Raw genomic sequence first — 17,340 nt, 5'->3', positions numbered from 1 at the left:
GTCTCTTTGGATGACAGCCGCCCTTATTGGGATTTTACCGCTTTCTTTATGGATGAATATTTGCGAGTACTTTTAGATATGCAGACATTTCTGAAACAGGGTATAGCTATGCCCTGTTTCAGAAATGCCTGCTTGACTGCTGAGGTTTCGACTGAGTCAAATGCTTTCTAGTATTCTATGAAGGCTGTATACAGGGTGTCAAAAATTGTACAGTCGCGGGTAAAAAAAATTAGCACACATGACGGAACACCAGAGCGCCGGAATGACAACGCGTGGCGCTGCGGGTGGCGAAGAGGCTGATAACGAGAGTGACGGGTCGCTCCCATTCTACAGTATTAGGGGGGTTCAGCGGACTGCCACGGACAGCAGAATTACTGGCTAAAAGTAGCGTTATCATATATTGTTCCCGCTGGTTCCTTTTGACAAACCATCGCAGACATAAAAAAACAGTAATAAAAAGAAGCCATCTTTGCGCATGATAACCGAGCCAAAATAAATGCCGCAAGCACAGTCACGTAGGGCCGGCACTTCAACGCTCGGGCTGTGCACGCTTGATAAAGCCAGAGTCCTTCAATGCTTATAAAGCTTACTTCCTGCTGTCCCCCCCCTAGGCTGCAAATATGGAAACGGCCCGTTAGGCAGGTCTGCGTACCGCAGCGCCGCGTGGTGAGATATACGAAATCTGATCGCCAGTGATCTGTGCTATTCTTTTTTACCCGCGACTGTACTTTGCTGATTTCTTAAAGGGACACTAAAGGAAATTATCAAAATAGGCACGGCAGATAGATTATTCCTCGGGAACAGTACCGACGTTTTTCCTACTTAAAAACGTCCCTGCCTTCCTCATAAAATCGCTGAGGAATGTCCAGAAACATTCCCACATTCAAGCCACCTGCGAAAAATGAGCACAATTACGTCATTTCTAGACCAATTTGCAGTGCTACTCACTGACCAATCATGGGCGCCGCTTTCACAGGCCGTCTCAGCACTCCCGTATACCCCACCTCCCACAGAAAGGCAGATGCTCTTCGCTGCATCTCTTGCGGCTGCTTCTCTTTGCTACACATCCGCAGACCACATAACAAATTACTGGTTGCACTACGCGGTTTTCATCGGCGCTGAGTTGGCTCATCGAACAGCACTGTTCGCCTTGCGTCACTGGATTAGGTTGCCACTTTGAGCGTTGCTTGACTTCAGTTCTCAACGGCAGCCTGTCCGGAGCCAAAGATTATCAGCGCCCACTGCTGCGTCACAGGTCTGGCCGCCGCTGGGGACTGAGAGCCGGAGGTTCGTAACATCTTTTTAACTGCGAAAGTGTTTCCCACGGTATGACCAGAGCGCGCGAACTTTCATAAGCTCTCGCGGCAGATGTGCGTGCTTCGTGTAGTTCGCGTAGCAGAAATGGCTATCGATGTACACTAGAGGCCGCAGTTTTGGGCTCATTTGGGTTTCGCGCTCTCGTCTCAGCATGAAAAGAAAAAGTGTGCATAGGCAGAACGGGCATCTTGTGTACAGATATCACGGAATTGGTGCTTCCTTTTTTGTCACGCTGTGAGATCGTTTAATCGAAACTTTGTGTGTGTCATTAAGCAGTAAATAATAAGTCTCAGGCAATTGACCTCATTTTTGTGAGGTTAACAAAAGAATGGCTTTGTGCGCTCTGGCAGAGAAGCAAAAATACTGTATTTTCTAAAGCCTTATTTCACACTTTTCACAAAATTTTAAAATTCAAATGAAATATCAGTGACTTACGATCTCCAGTAACCGTAAGTGCTGCTGCTACATCTTCCAGCACAACGCTTTCTCTCTCAGGCTTTCAAAGTAAAAAAATAATTGTGCGGCGATGCTAAATATGAATTCAGTAATGACATGCTACGTTGACAAAGGTCTAATAGAGCTAAGAAACGACCAGAAAGTTCGAATCCAACTCTTTAAAGTTTCACGCACTTCTCATGGTTTACGAAATTTGGCTGAACCACTGGCGGTTCCAGAAACAGCGAAGCCAGTTGAAGTTGGGAGGGGAGCGGAATTGCAGCGCCATCCAACGACGCTCCCGACAAGCGAACGGGCACTTGGAGGAATTGCCGCGCCTGGAGAAGTAGCCGGAGAGGGTACAAGTTCGAGATGCACTCCGTGGCGACGGTCGTTGCTGGCAAATTGCACGGCTTCTAGCGAAGTGCTGCCACGGCCTGCAACACTTTAACTTATTGACTGCACAATCAGTTCACCAAGGGAGAGAAGTTTTTAAGAAAAGTCACGACAACAGGCTCCCTTTCGATATGAAGCGGATGAAATATCGGTAGATAAAAAAAAAAAAAACGAATTTACTTACCACGCACGGCCCGAAGCTGTGCATGAGCAGCTTCAAGACCACGCTGCTCGAAGGAACTAATGTTTAGAGCTTCCATGTTTTGCTGTTTTATGCTGCTCAAGAAAGTGCGTACAGACAAAATTATTTCTTGTCTTAAAATGAAAGTAAATTTTTCGCCTCTCACCGTCACGGGTTTAGGGTGTACAAGCACTTTCGCTAAATCCTACCGCATGCGCACATTTTTTAACCTCGCATTGTGAGCGTAGCGCTTTCGAGCAATAATGACATTTTGTTCTCAGTATTCTCGGGCGTTCGCACCGTAGCCGGTATATAAGTGCAATAAAAATGAGAGCTCAATCCAAATGCTGCTTCTGGATGACACCGCTGCAGGAGTGCATGCCTGCTGTTCATTCTTTTGATTTCATAAATACACAACTACACGAGGAAAGTTGTCCCTAAAGAAACCTTTATGCACTTGTTTCTATACATCATTTTTAAGCACCTATAGCGATGACGTAGCACGTATGACATGTCTGCTTAGAATCATCATCAGTTATCGACGTCTCGGTGCAAGTATTTGCTTTTAATTTTATTTGCTTTCCAATCGTGCCACGCGTTACGGGTGGGGTCGGTCTAGCGGATGCAAAGAATGAGTTTGCTAGCGTTGACGCGTGCTTGTTTACTGCTTTATAGACATTCTGTGCATGCGACAAGCCGACCAGACATACAAACTACCACACTAAAAGAGGGAAGCGCGAACACTACACGCACGTGCCAGCGCCGACAAAGAGCACCTGCTAGAGAGGCTACGAACTTGTGTTCGAACGAAACAGAGAACGCATCATAAAGGAAACCTGCGCTGTCTAGGACTGCAATTGTTCCGATCAGTGACTATAGACTGCTGCCGCCAGCCACTTGGGCTGCTACAAACGCGAGAGCACATTCTGAAAGATTAGAGACTCGCATTTGACTTACAGCACTCATTGTCTAGCTCAACAGAACGCGGAAGCTCACGCCAATAAGCGCATAAAGGTGGCGGAGAAAAGCACTAAGGTGCAACAAAAACTGCTTTCTCCTCTCACTAGGCTCTGTGTCACGGCGCTACAATCAACACATCAAATTTCAGCGTAGGTGGTAATCTTGTGAGTATATCGCGCATTCATAAGCGGATAAAAATTCTCTCGTAGGCTGTCTTTTATATAATTGCCTGCTTTCCTTCCTGTGCTTCGCTGAGTACGGAATTAGAGCGAGTTTGCAGAAACGCTGTTGTTGTTAACGTCGCACTAAATGCGAGCGTTACATGAGCAAGTAGCGCTTGCATAATCTTCTACGACATGCATACCAGTTCGGGTGGGTGAGGGGGGGGGGGGGGGGTACTGGCGGTATCTGTTGCTGCAGCAATCGCTTTTCATGGACGTGGTTGCTACGACGCGCCTATTCTCTTCCAGTCAGCTTTTTCGCGTCTTGTTCTTTTGACTCCCTTCTTTTTGTACGCGGTTGAGATATTGGCCCAGCTGGAGGTAATTTTCTCGCGCTTTCTAGTGGTGTGGACGGAAGGACGGAGAAAAATTTTGCTCCCAAATAGAGCTGAAAATTTGGCCGTTAAATGTATTTATTCATTAAAAATTATAGGGAAATTCGCCCCTTTTGTAACGAATAATCAGCGCTAGTTGTGAACATTGTGCCTTTAACGCGAGCTTGAGTGAAGCTGGCTCCTGTTCTCGAGCTTACGTCGTAATTTGGTGGAGCTCGACAAGTGAAGAACGTTCATGCATTAGGTCGCAGGGCCGCATACCGATGAGCAAACTCAAGAAAGACAAGAAATCAAATTTTGTTAGGCCCTTTGAGCGTGGAATTTGCATCACAAAGAAACGGAGTCCATTGACGGTAGCAGCCATCTCGACCTCCGCTGAGAGCCAGACGAAAATGTGTCCTCACTGGCTCAGTTGGACAACCGAAACATGGGTTGACAAAACTGCAGCAATTTTTTTATTCGAAATTCTAATTCAGTGCCGCCGCGATGAGAATCGAAAGGCTCATCCAGCGACTTCAAAAGGAGCCGAAGATAAATTCGTTGCAAGCTGCATATCCTTTACATTCGATCCCATCCTTTTAAGGTTTGACGGCCTAGGATTGGTTCACCCCAACATTTCTTGTAGGGGCTGGAGCTTTAGGCGGCTCGTGGGACGTGACTTGTCATGGGAATTATCGTACGGCCGAAGCTACAAGGCTGGTGAATACACGATTTATGCCACACCGTTTCCACTGGAGAGGACCAAGTTCCTTAGCAAGGCAACACACAGGGTAACGTGTACGGTACCCTTGTCAGGGTGGACAAGGGTACCGGCGTCTGATACCACCTCGTTACCCAATCGGTGAAACGATCACCAACAAGCGGTCGCTAGCATCCTTTCAGTTCCGCTACGGAGCGGTGGTAGATGCTGCGTATCCCGGGTAGGTCTGAAAGGGCACATCTGCCTGGTTTCAGATTGACGCACCTGAAGAACAAGTGTTTCTTGCACCGCAGCGACGAAGTCTTTCAATGCTCTAAACTGATGGTCTTAGTGAACTGGACTGGCAGGAATATTTGTACGGGTGAGCTAGCTACAAACCTCTGATTGGTACGAGGGCCATGAATGGATTACTTAAATAGTTGGCTGTTAGATTTTAGTTAGCGATATGTTTTTAGAGGAGTCCCCCTGAATAAATATATATGTGTATAGTGAGAATCTCACTAAGTGCCCCCTTGACAAGAGCAGTAGGTGGGTACTAACGAGCAGTTACTATCATAACTAGATTTCAGGTAGCCAGGTTACAAAATGAGATTCCTGACCCGTTTGCTGATGTGCTCCCTCAGTGAAACTACTATGCCGAAGAAACCAGCGTCTTATATGCGAAATCTCACCCATTTTTAAACATTGCAAAGAGACTAGGCTGAAACGGGCTATGCGTGCTTTCTAGTTTTTGCTTTTTTGAGGAAAGGAAATGGTGCAGTAACTGGCCCATTTCCTGTGCTGGGCACCTCAACTGCACCGAGAGAGAAGGGATCGCAGAAGATGAGGGCTCTGGAATAATTTCGACCACATGAAGATCTTTAACGCGCAATGACTTTAACGCGCTCGAAGATCATTAACGCGCTCGAACAGCACACGAGCGCCTTTTGCGATTCGCCTTCATCGAAACACGTCCGCCGCGGCCGGGGTTGAAGCCGCGTCCTCGGGCTCAGTAGTTGAGTGGTCTATGTGCATGTGAGAAGAGAGAGAGGAAAAAATATACTACGAAACGTCGAGGCTAAAGAAAGGGCATGCTTCACGAAGATGCTTCCTCCAAGATCAACGAGCGGACGCGGCTTGGCCGCATCTTTTCGTCGAGTGGCGCAGCAACCCTGCAAGAACAAGGAGAAAGGGTCATCACCTTCACTGTCCTCCTCGCCGACCCACCCCATCCCCCATCTCTTTGTGCTCCGGCACACCACCGTCTCAGCCTGGCTGGCCCTGCGCTCTCTTCGCGGCCAGGCGGAGAGAGCGGCGCGTGGCTCTTCGCCCAGACCAGCGCGAACACACGCGCGCCCGCTACTTTACGAGGTGAACCGGGCTGCTCCGGCGAGAGAATTAGCGCCGTAAACGCAATTAGCAGTGGCACCACCTCGGGAAAGGGGCAGGACGAGGGTGGGGGGAGGGGCGCGGCTTTGAACGCGAACCCAAGCGTCGTCGTTCGTGAGCGCTACGGTAACGTCAGCAGCGGCGGGGGCCGCTGTTTTTCGGCGCGCGGGCGTGAATGCGGCGGGGCTTATGCACTTTCTATGGACGCGCGGGTATACGTGTGTATGCACAGTCACTGAGCGCACACACCTCGCGGCGCACATGCCCAGCATCGACGAAAGCGAACAAAAAAAAAAATGAATAAACGAATAAGAAGGAACAAGAGTGTACGCTTCCCGCTTCCCAGGGAGGCGGCAACCATGGTTGCTGAGCACAGGGCATGGATGCTTTGCGTGTCGCGACCCCGCATTTTTCGTGCACGAAACCCCCGGGCGTTTACGCTGAAAGCCGGGTTCACGCGCTGTGTGTTTCACTTATTGTGGGGATATGTTCTTGCTTTCATGGGTTCCGTCGTCTCAAAATGTCTGTCTTTGCTGAAGTGTGTTCCCGCTGCTTTCCTGTGCCGGTCATATCCGCTTTAAGCGCGTGCTTATACCCTCAGTCTTAGAGCAGCAGAGGAGGCAGTTGATTTTATTTTCTTTGTTCTTCAACCAGAGAGTTTAGGTGTTTCAAACTGTGGGCTCTGACGATGGTTGAAATTGGAAGAGCTAAATACAAGTGTAACTACTCTGGGCACTAATCAAAGCTCTGGACATCTGGGATTGCGGCGTGGAGCGCCAGGCTACGTCTATGAGTATTTCAGAACCGTCAGCGGTTCAGTAGATGGATCGGTCGTTACGAGCGTTCCATTTGAAAGGGGTGTGCTCGTTATTCCTTTTTGGTTATATTTCTCGAACCAATCTGTCAAATTTATCACTATCACGTGTATAATCGCCATTTTTTGAACACTAATTGTATTGATTTTGCGTTTGATCAGTTTTTAATCCTGAACTGCTATCCCAACGTCATCGCCCTGCTATTCATTGGCTGAAACATGGTTACCAGCGTCAAAAAAATAAAGACCAGGGAAAGCGAAAATATACCGGTGCGACAAACGCTAGAAATCAACTTTTGATGCTGACAGCAATCACGCCCTGCTCTTAAGCCACCGATCTTGCAATTACTTTTTTCAAAATGTACCGCGGATTCAGTCGCATTACATTCGTTACTTCTAAACCCCAGGACCCCAGGGCGATTGAATGGATCAGCATCTGGATAGATACTGACAGATGCTAGTAAAATATGTTCAATTTAATCTACGGATATACCACACACTGCACAAGTGTCATCTCTTTGTTTAAATTTCTTTCTGTAGCTTCGCGTTTTAAGACACCCTGATCTGGTTTCAAAGAGTAAGGAGCTTCGTCTTGAGTTATAGATCGATTCCTTCCTGACCTTTACATTTTTTTTTTACAGGTCTAGAGTCTGCTTTTTCTTTACTGAATTAATCCAGTTCTTACTCTAAGTTTCTGACCTGTCGTTTAGAGCACTTAATTGCTCCGCCCTGATTTCCTGCATATTGACGGTTAGTTTTCTAGTTGCTTTCCGTCACTGCGAGTCAGCTCTCCGTCTATAAAATAAATAGCCCCTGTACCCCCTGTACCACCTCATTTGTGGTTTTGCCTTAGGCACCTACTCCTGATCTGCCAGAACCTCCATTTTATGTCTAGCTGAGGACACTTAGCGGAAAATTGAATATTTCCGAGAACGGGTATGAACAAAATTAATAATTAATAATAACAATTGTTCCCTCGGTGGACGAACGTATTAGTGCTCTGCTTTTAAAAGCGTTTTTTTTAAATATTTACACCACTTGTAGCTTGCATTCTGAGATAATTTGTTGCGAAAATAGCTTTTTAGTCCCGTAAAAAAAAAGTTTCTCATTTTCTATTTTTCGAAACAATTAATTATCGCAAAGCAAATAATTTACTTTTGCTCCTCGTTGTGTGTGTTGCCCTCTAAGTTGCATTATGAGGTGCTTTAGAACCAAAATCGACGTTTAAAAATGCCCTAAGACAAGTCGGGAGCACATAGCCAGAGTTGGTGCTCTGTATCATTGACGGAATGGAAATACGCTTCGTCTATACCTCCGAGTGACCAGGTCTTATCGCTACGCCAGCCGAACCTCGGTGTTGCCCTAACGATGGCACCGACGGCAACGCTGAAAGACGATGTCGCTCGGCGACCGAATTCTCTGCTTTCGGCTCGTATTGAGGCAAGCAGCAATTGCCGAGGCAATCTCATAACTAACCAGTGGCTGTCCAGATAAGATAAAAATTGATTACGAGAAAGCCGACCGCAACACGCTAAAATGAATTGCGTTCAACTTCAAAGCGCGAAAATCTCTCCACCATCGACACCGAAGAAAGACTATGGGCGTTAATGAAGTCAACCTGAATCCACTGTGACCCCAATGCATCCATGCACGCAAAAAAAGCATTTTACTGTAAAGTGTGCCTGTGCACAACCAACAGAAGGTCAGTGCATTTACTTTCATAAGGATGAGAATAACAGAGCAGTTAAATGATCGTGCGTACCCATTGTGCGTACCCTCCGGTGTCAGTGACCAAAGATGTCGATGTCTTTCGTATGGGCATTCTAGGCCTGGATGCGAATAGCTTATTTATCTTACATAGCCAAAGACAAACTGACAAATGTGCTTTGCGTGATGAGTACGACAATTAGCGGTGTTCTGTTAAGTAAATTCTGAGAGAGAAAGAGAGAGAGAGAGGGGTTTTTGGCAGAGAGATTGTCCTGAAAAATCATCATCTGGCCTGCTACTCCTTTCTACTATCCCCTCCCCTCTTTCTTTTCACTTCTACACACTGCCTACTATTTTTTATTTCCGCTGCCCTAGCTCAGGTGCTTATAGCCGCGATAGCAGATGCCGGGGTAGCAAAAATTCTTTTACCTGCCATATTCAATGCAAATAAAAGCCACTACTACTACTACTGCTACTCTTTACTGGGGAACAACTGGAAGAGGAGAAAAAAGAGGGTCACGATGGGTGATGATGATGATGATGATGATGGGAGGAGGCAGATGAAAAAAGACAAGGCACACTTGCCAGCATTACAAACTCGAGTCAAGGCCCGTATCGCTTAAAACGTGTGAGAGCGCCCTCGCTGCCCGTAGAGCCCTCGAACCATCTGGCCAAGCGCCGATGATCAAGTCCTCCGAGAGGGGCATGGTGTCAAAAGACTGAAAAATAGATGCCAGCATGAGTCTTTCTCGTTCATATGCTGGGCACGCCACTGAAACACACTCTACAGTCTCTAGCACGCTACATGTGGAAGAGTCCGGGGAATCCGCTTGTCCAATTCAGTGCAAGTACTTGCGCGTGAAGGGGACATTTAATCGTAACCCATGTATTGGGCATGCAATAGGGCGTGATATTCTGCGAGGAATGGAAAAGGCCATCGCCGGATCTAGCCGGCTAAGGCGGATGTGTCGAGTGTCTGGCAGGACCCAGTATCTAGCCATCGCGCACTTCATAGATCCCGAGTGGAGACGAGTAGTGTCCGGTCTAGAGAACGACACAGCTGTGCGCAGGCCACTGCTGAAGGCACTCCTTGCTTCAGCGTCAGCGGTCTCATTTCCATCGAGTACGCAGTGACCAGGGATGCACTGGAACACTATAAGGTGGCCCTTTTCCTGAGCAGATGAAAGGAGTCTGGTTATATCAAGAGCCAGAGAGAGCGCCTGTGCGCTAAGGCAGAAGAAGCATCCGATGTTCGATCGAGATCAGTGACGTCATGCATCTGAGGCGGAGCTCCACGCGACACTTCGACGAAGCAGCAACAGCGAACCAAAAGCAAGAATAGCAAGACTAGTTAAAGGCAGTTTTAGCAAATGCAGTGCTCCTAATCCGGATCATCTGGCCGCATTAGGGACCTTCTAAATGTGAGCTTGTTTTTCAAGGATGCTTTATGCCACGGTTTCGCCGAGGTAAGAGATGCTTGATAAGATTAGTGCGGGCTCTCCATGATTCTGCTCTGGTGTTTTACAGGCTTCGCTGGACTACGTTACCGCGGCAGTGTCAGTTGCCTGTATTAGTGCGGATTATTTTCGGCTGCATTGACCTTTATTCTTCGTTCATGGTAGCCTGACCTAACGCCGGGTTATGGAAGAACGTCAGCACTCATAATGAGCTCATGCATACTGCGCGCAAACGTACCGTGGCGCCACTTTCCGTTAGTGCTCACGTGACGCAAGAAGTATGATCACGTGGTTCACGTGCTTCGCGTAGTTTTCACGACTGTGACTTTGAGGTCCTGTTTCCTCCAAAACTGAGGCATTAAATTGACTTCCACAAAAAAGAACCTCATCGAGCGATCGAGTTGTGGCAGTATAGAACCCGGTGAGTTTCACCTGCCCCTTAAGTAGTGCAGCGACCAACATTCATTCAGCGCATCTTTATGCATACCCAACAATTCTGGACAAAAGCATTTTTGAGCAGGAAACAGTTTATGAACGCAATTTTTTATATAATGTAAGATTTCGGTTTAACAAGCAATATATCCGCAGACCACCCGACGGCAGTCTTGCAATTTTTTTCCTATTGACATTTCTGCTATCGTCAAAGACGTCCACACTGACGCCAGTGGTTTCGGCATCGGCGCTGTACTCGTCCAGTGCATACCTGGCTTCGATGAACGCGTCGTTGCCTTTGCCAGCTGCACACTCACGAAGGGTGAATCCAATAGCTCTGTAAACGAAAAAGGTATTTGGCCATCGTCTCGGCCCTTTTCAAATTTCGCTCTTACCTCTATGGCCGTCCTTTTGACGTTGTGGCGGATGATCAGGCGCTTTGCTGGCTTTGCTCCTTGAAATACTCATTCAGCCGCCTTCAAAGATGGCCTCTTCTTCTGGACGAATATAACACCCGCGTAGTATATCACTGCGGCCTCAAGCATGAAGACGCTGATGCCTTGTCCCGTTGCCCACTTTCCGCTTATATCGCCAGCCTTTCCACTTCTTATGCCTCACCAACATCGTTTCACATCAGCGGCGTGCCCTCAGCGTAACGTACAGACCACTCGATCGCTTCTTCTCTCGACTTTCTTTCCAAGCCGCGGCTGCTTCTCCGTCAAGTGCACGACGACCCACAATGCTGTCACGTGGGAGTTGTTTCAAGACATACACCCGAATCCGACTGCGCTACTACTGGCGCGGCATGTACACCCTCGGCCGCGCCTGTCAACGTCGCAAGACATCTCCTCACCTTTCTGATGGAGAGTTGCGGCCGCTCCCATGAGCACCACGCCCTTTCGGCCACATCGGCATTGATTTCTACGGCCCGCTTGCGTACACAGCGACCGGCAACCGCTGGGTTATTGTTGCGACTGATCACGTGACGAGGTGTCCCGAGACAGCTGCGCTTCCGGCTGCCACAGCAACAAACGTCGCCTTCATCCTTTTGCAGAGATTCGTTATTCGTCACGGGGCACTTAGTGAACTGCTTAGTGAAGGAGGCCGCGTCTTCTTGTCCAGTGTGGTTAATGCCCATCTCAACCAATGAAACATAATTCGAAGCACCACCTCCGCCTATATTCCGCAGACCAACTGCCCCACCGAGCAATTGAACCGAACCATCGGGGACAGGCTCTGTATATAGGTCACTTCTAACCACTTGAATTTGGATCTCGTCCTTCTTTACGTTACCTACGCTTACAATTCCACTACACCGTCCCCTACCAGCTTCTCTGCTTTCTTTCTTCTTCACAGCCGTCAGTCATCTGAGACAATAAATGCCATTGTCCCTCACGAACCTGATGTCACCGAAAATACCCGTTTCTGAAGCTGCGCAACATGCCGAAGACCGCCGCCAAGTCGCCCGCTCACTCACGACAGACATCCAGTATCGCCAGAAATTCGCACCGCACATCTATTCTGGCGCCTTTGTGTGGCTCTGGATACCATCAAGCACTCCTGTACTTTGCTCGAAATTTCTTGCCAAGTATTAAGGCCCCTACCGCGTCCTGGAGCGGATGATGATGATGATGAAAACTTTATTTATAACAAGGGAATTTTGGACACGTCGGTCCTTGGGCCCCCGCACGGCCCCACTGCACTCAAACGTTCATGTCCCGGAGGCTCATGACGCTGGCAGCCCGGCCGGTGGCGATGGCTTGCTTGGCCGGGTCCTCGGAGCGCAGTAGGGTCTCCCAAGCCTCCCATGAGGTAAGGCGCTCCAGGCCCCGCGGGGGAGGATCCGCCGGGCAGAGGAAAAGAATATGGTCGAGGGTGGCTTTGGGGTGGTGGCAGAGGGTACAGGAAGGGTTCGTGTGGACTGGGTGATATCGCGAGCGTATATAAGGGGAGGGCAAAGTGCGTGTTTGGAGCCGCCTCCAAAGTGTCTGATGGTAATTGTCGAGGGAAGGATGAGGTGGGGGGTAGAGCCGACGCTCGGCTTTGTAGGCCTGCGTCATTTCACTGAATGAGTGCATGCGCTCCCGCGAGAACCCCAGGTCGGAGGCCGCCGGTGCCCGGTTGAGAGAAGCTCGGGCTAAAGCGTTGGCGGCCTCGTTTCCGGGATTCCCGGAGTGGGCAGGCACCCATATCAGCTCCACATGGCGGGGCGGGTGCGCGGCGAGGGAGTCCAGTATGCGAAATGCAGGGACGTGAACTCTCCCGCGAGCAAAATTTAGTATGGCAGTTTTGGAATCTGACAGTATATATCGCGCCTCCGTGCGGGTGATGGCCAGGGCAATGGCGGCCTCTTCGGCCTCCTCCGAAGTGGCAGTAGGGGTTATGTGAAGTGTGGCAATGGGTTGGAGGGAGGGGTTCGTGATGGCGACAACCGCGTCCTCGCCCGTGCATGCGGCATCCACCCAAACGGCATACGGTTCCGTGCCATAGTATTTGTGGAGTGCCCGTGCGCGAGCTCTGCGGCGGGGTTCGTGGTAGGTGGGATGCATGTTTTTGGGGGGAGGTTTAATAAATAAATCGCGGTGAATGAGGCGGGGTACCTGGAGCTGTGTGGGATCGGTAACTGGTAGGCGTATACCGAGGGTGTGTAGGATGTGTCTCCCGGTGGTGGTTCTCGCGAGACGTATGTATTGTGTCTGTCGGTGGGCCTCAATAAGCTCCCCTATCGTATTGTGCAGGCCTAGTTGAAAGAGTTTTTCGGTTGAGGTATTTTGGGGTAGGTGTAATGCTGTCTTAAATGCTGTTCGAATCATGGCATCCAGGGTGGAGATTTCCCTAGCCTGGAGTTTCAGGTAGGGGAGCGTGAAGATAAAGCGGCTGAGGACGAAGGCATGAATGAGACGACATAGGTCATGCTCCTTCATGCCCCGGTGGTGTGCAGAAACGCGGCGGATTAGGTGTGATATCGACACAGTTGTCTGCTTGAGTTTCCGTATGGTGAGTGTGTTTTTCCCGTTGTTCTGGATGTGGAGGCCAAGTACCCGGAGAGTGTTTACCTCCGGGATGGGCCGGTTTTCCAGTGTCACGGTGATGGGGGCTGTGGGACAGTTTCGTGTTGTGGGGCGGATTATGAGGAGCTCCGACTTCTGCAATGAGCAGGAGAGTCCGATACTCCGCGCATGCGTTTGGGTGAGGATAGCCGCGGACTGTAGGGTGTTCTCTATGTCTCCATCACTGCCATGGGTGGTCCATAGCGTGATATCATCGGCATAGAGTGTATGCCGAAGGTGAGGGATGGTTTGTAGCTTGTGGGCAAGGGGAATGAGAGTGACATTGAAGAGGAAAGGGGAGAGGACGGACCCCTGGGGGGTTCCGACCCCACTAAGGGTGTATGGGGGGGAGATGTGGGGACCGAAGTGAATTTCGGCCGTGCGGTTAGTAAGGAATGTTTGAATATAGGTGTACATACGTTCACCTATGTTCAAGGGGGAGAGAGCCGCCATGATCGCTTGATGGTCCAGGCGATCAAAAGCCTTGGAGAGATCCAAGGCTAAGACAGCTTTTGTGTGACCCGGAATGAGGGGGTCGAAAATGTCCTGCGTGAGTTGGAGCATGGCGTCCTGTGCTGACAGATGGGGACGGAAGCCCACCATGCTGTGCGGGTAGAGGTCTTGCTCCGCCATGTGTTGGGTGAGTCGAGCGAGTGCGACGTGTTCGAAAAGCTTGCCTAGGCATGAGGTTAGTGAAATGGGACGGAGATTTGAGGGTGTAAGTGGTTTGTGGGGCTTTGGTATGAATATGATTTTGGCGTGACGCCATGATTGGGGAAGAGTGCCCTCCTGCCAGCATTTGTTGAAGTACTCCGTGAGCTGGGCGATCGATTGATCGTCCAAATTGCGGAGCATGGCATTAGAGATCCGGTAAACTCCTGGGGTGGAGTTAGAACGGAGAGTCAGGAGGGCCGCTCTGACTTCTGTCTCCGTGATCTCTGCGTCGAGGTTGGCATTCGGGGCGCCTGTATAGGGGGGCAGGGGGTTTGAGGTACCGGGAGTTGTATGTGTGTTTCTAAGTATATTAATGAGTGCGTCAGGAGAAAGGCCGGTCTTGTGTATAAGGCGTGTGACGTGGTGTTGTGTGGCTGTTTTGGATTGCGTGGGGTCAATTAGGTGACGGAGGAGTTGCCAGCTACGTTTGGAGGACATATTGCCAGCCAAACCGTCGCAAATCTGACCCCAGTTTGATCGGCAGAGCTCCTCAGCGTGCTCAGTAATTTGTGTTTGCAGCGCGGCCAGCCGCTTTTTAAGGGTCCGATTGAGCTTTTGCCCCTTCCAGCGCTCTAGGATGCTATGGTGGGCCTCCCAAAGGTGGGCCAGGCGAGTGTCGAGGGTGGGCGTATCTGTTGTTGTGACAAGGGTTCGCGTGTGTGTGGAGACATCGTTCATGAGTGATGCCACCCACTGGTCGATGTCTATAATGGAAGCGTCAGGGAGGGCCGCCCGTGCGGAGCGTACAGCATCCCAGTTGGTGATTTTGTGTGTTAGGTGACGGGCCTGTCTTTGCTTGTACGGTACTGTAACGGAGAGGATGTAATGATCGCTTCCTAATGTATGACGCGTTGTGGCCCACGTAATACCAACAAGGTTGCGGCTCAGTGTCAAATCCGGGCTGGTGTCCGCGCTGACACTGTTACCAATCCTCGTGGGGGTGTTAAAGTTGTTGTGTATTGTGAGGCGGAGCTCTTGTACCAAGGACCAGAGACGCCGGCCTCGTCCAGTGGTGGTGCGGTAGCCCCAGTCAGTATGCTGACTGTTGAAGTCTCCTCCGATAATCAATGGATGCTTGCCTGCAAGACGGTGGAGATCTCGCAGTAGCGTTTTCAATGAAGCCATCGGGTGAGATGGTGGGTGGTATATATTGGCGACAAACATCGATGGTAGTGAGTGTGTATCTTGTATGATTTCTGTAATTACGCAGGGCGTCTCGGAGGTGATGTAATGGGTTTGGTGTGTAATGGAGCGATGTATGAGTGTGGACGCCCTGGGTGTATTCGTGGCGTCCGAGTGAACAGATGTGTAGCTAGGAAGTGTGGCAGGGCTATGTGTGTCCTGAAGGAGAAGGATGTGGGGCGTGGGAAGTGTGGGGAGGAGGAGTTGGAGGGGTGCGCGCTTGCCCCGGAAGCGGCGGCAGTTCCACTGAAGAATTGATAAGGAATTAGGAGGGAGCCCCGCCATACTGGAGCTTTGGTGGGGTGAGGGCAAGTGGGTTGGTTGGGGAGTTCTGTTGGGTAGGTGGGCTGGATTGATGCGGCGGATTGAGGTGTAGCGAGGGAAGGGCCTGCTCTATTGTTTGGAGGCGGGCGTCGTACTGTGCAAGGCTCATCTCTAGGGTGTGCACCATGCGCGTAAATGCCGCTTCAATTTGTTGCTCGAATCGCTGGGAGAGGTGGTCGATGAGGTGACTGAATTTTGCCTCTAGACGCGCGTCCATCTCAGCGAGTTTAGCATCCAGGCGGGCCTCGAGAGATGTCAGGTCGGTCTGGGTAACGGGTGTGGGCTCTGTTGTTCGTTTTTTCTTGGGTGGGGGTGAGGGTGGGGATTGGGAGACGGACTCTTCCACGTTTTCTGTTGTTGTTTGAGGTAGTGGAGTGTGCTGGGCGGGAGGAACGGTTGGTGTAAGCTGTGGAAGGACGGAGGTGGGGGTCTGGATAAGAGAGGTAAGACGACTCACCTCGTCTCGCAGGGCCTGGAGCTCCCGGTCACGGGGATCCACCTGTGTGGGCGGAGGGGCCGGGGGCTTGCTGGCATTGTTGACTCTGCCGGCCACTCTGTCCGCCCAGGAAAGTTGACGAGCCTGTTGGTCCTGGCGGCGGCGAGATGATGAACGCGACTTGCTGGACCGACGCACGTCGGTGCGGTCCGCGTCTCGGTCCGGTGTGCGGGAGATGTGCTGTTGCAGTGAGGCGGGTGGTGAGCGGCGTCCCCTGCCTTTGCATCCTCTAGTGCCGGTCATGTGGGCGCCTCCACATAGTATGCAGGCTGGGGTGCATGTCGGAGTGTCCTCTCGTGGGTGGGGGACGCCACACCTTGGACAGTTGTGTGTGCGCTGAAGGGTGCACACGTCCGAACGGTGTCCAGGTTGACGGCAGTTTGTACATGCGTCGAGGTGTCCTCTGTAGGGGGTGCAGTTGTGGAGGCCGCCTCCGTAGGAGATGGTTCTGGGCACCGGGCCCCCCCGGAAAGTAATGAGGATTGAACGGGTCTGTCCCATGCGGCGTGCATCAATGATGGGGGCCGTAGGGTTGCCCACGATGAGGTCTTCTAGAACCTGTGTCGGGGTTTCCTCCCAGTAGGCGTTGGTAATAACTCCCCTTACTACACCATCCGGGGGGGGCGATGTATTCACTGACAGCGTAGGGTTGGTTTCGAATTTTGAGCTGTTGAATGGCGACCAGGCGAAGCGCGTCAGCTTGGTGAGGGGTACTCATGGTGCAGGTGTTGTTTATGGGGTGAATGCGCAACTGGGTGGCGTCTGGATCTTGGATGTCCTTGGCCGCAGCTATCAGGGCGAGGCGAAGCTGGCGCGGTTGAAGGTCGGTTAAAGAAAGGCCTCCGTTCGAGCGGAAGACAATCTTGTAATCGCCCGCAGGTAACGGTGGCTGGCGTTGCGACCTTTGCGCCGCGAGACGCGCCGCTCGCAGCTGGGACGCTTGGTGTATGGAATGTGTCGGTCGTGAGCCGGCGCTGGCGTTCGCCTTGTCCTGGATCTTCGGCGCATCTTTTTGGCGGGTGGGTAGGTTCAGGATATGAGTCCAGTCCCTGGGATTGTAGTCCTTGGGGTTGATGGTCTCCCCGAGCACCTGGACCTCCATGCTCTCGCTGTGGGTGAGGTGGTAGGTGAACGCACGGTGGCGCGAGGCCTAGTGCGGCAGCTGGTCGGTTAGGGGTGGTTTGCGGCCCGTGGGCCCACGTAGGAGAGACCGTCGGCCACCAAAGTAGAGCTGATCGTAGTGCTCACCTT

At 50.9% G+C, this 17,340-nt stretch overlaps 1 protein-coding gene across 1 annotated transcript; it reads right to left on the bottom strand.

Moving 5' to 3' along the window:
• Nucleotides 1-14,556: 14,556 nt before the first annotated feature.
• LOC149372549 (uncharacterized) lies at nt 14,557-16,797 on the bottom strand. Its single transcript, XM_089567049.1, has 2 exons — nt 16,051-16,797; nt 14,557-15,972 (listed from the first exon to the last, which is right to left on the bottom strand). Exons 1-2 carry the CDS (start codon nt 16,588-16,590, stop codon nt 15,535-15,537), a joined length of 978 nt encoding a protein of 325 aa, XP_089423175.1. The 5' UTR covers nt 16,591-16,797; the 3' UTR covers nt 14,557-15,534.
• Between the last annotated feature and the right edge of the window lie 543 nt (nt 16,798-17,340).

Source organism: Amblyomma mixtum, chromosome 1 (assembly GCF_055824585.1).
Source record: "Amblyomma mixtum isolate Tamu chromosome 1, ASM5582458v1, whole genome shotgun sequence".
Taxonomy (NCBI): Eukaryota; Metazoa; Arthropoda; class Arachnida; order Ixodida; family Ixodidae; genus Amblyomma; species Amblyomma mixtum.
Note: the sequence above shows the minus strand (reverse complement) of the source record. Positions and strands in the feature narration are given on the sequence as shown.

Bases quoted from the DNA above. Each gene is read 5' to 3' on its own strand.
- LOC149372549 (XM_089567049.1), bottom strand. From the start codon at position 16,590: ATGGGACAGACCCGTTCAATCCTCATTACTTTCCGGGGGGGCCCGGTG. The intron at 15,973-16,050 runs GTGAGTCGTCTT...CCTCCCGCCCAG, and splicing joins TCCAGGCCCTGCGAGACGAG to CACACTCCACTACCTCAAAC.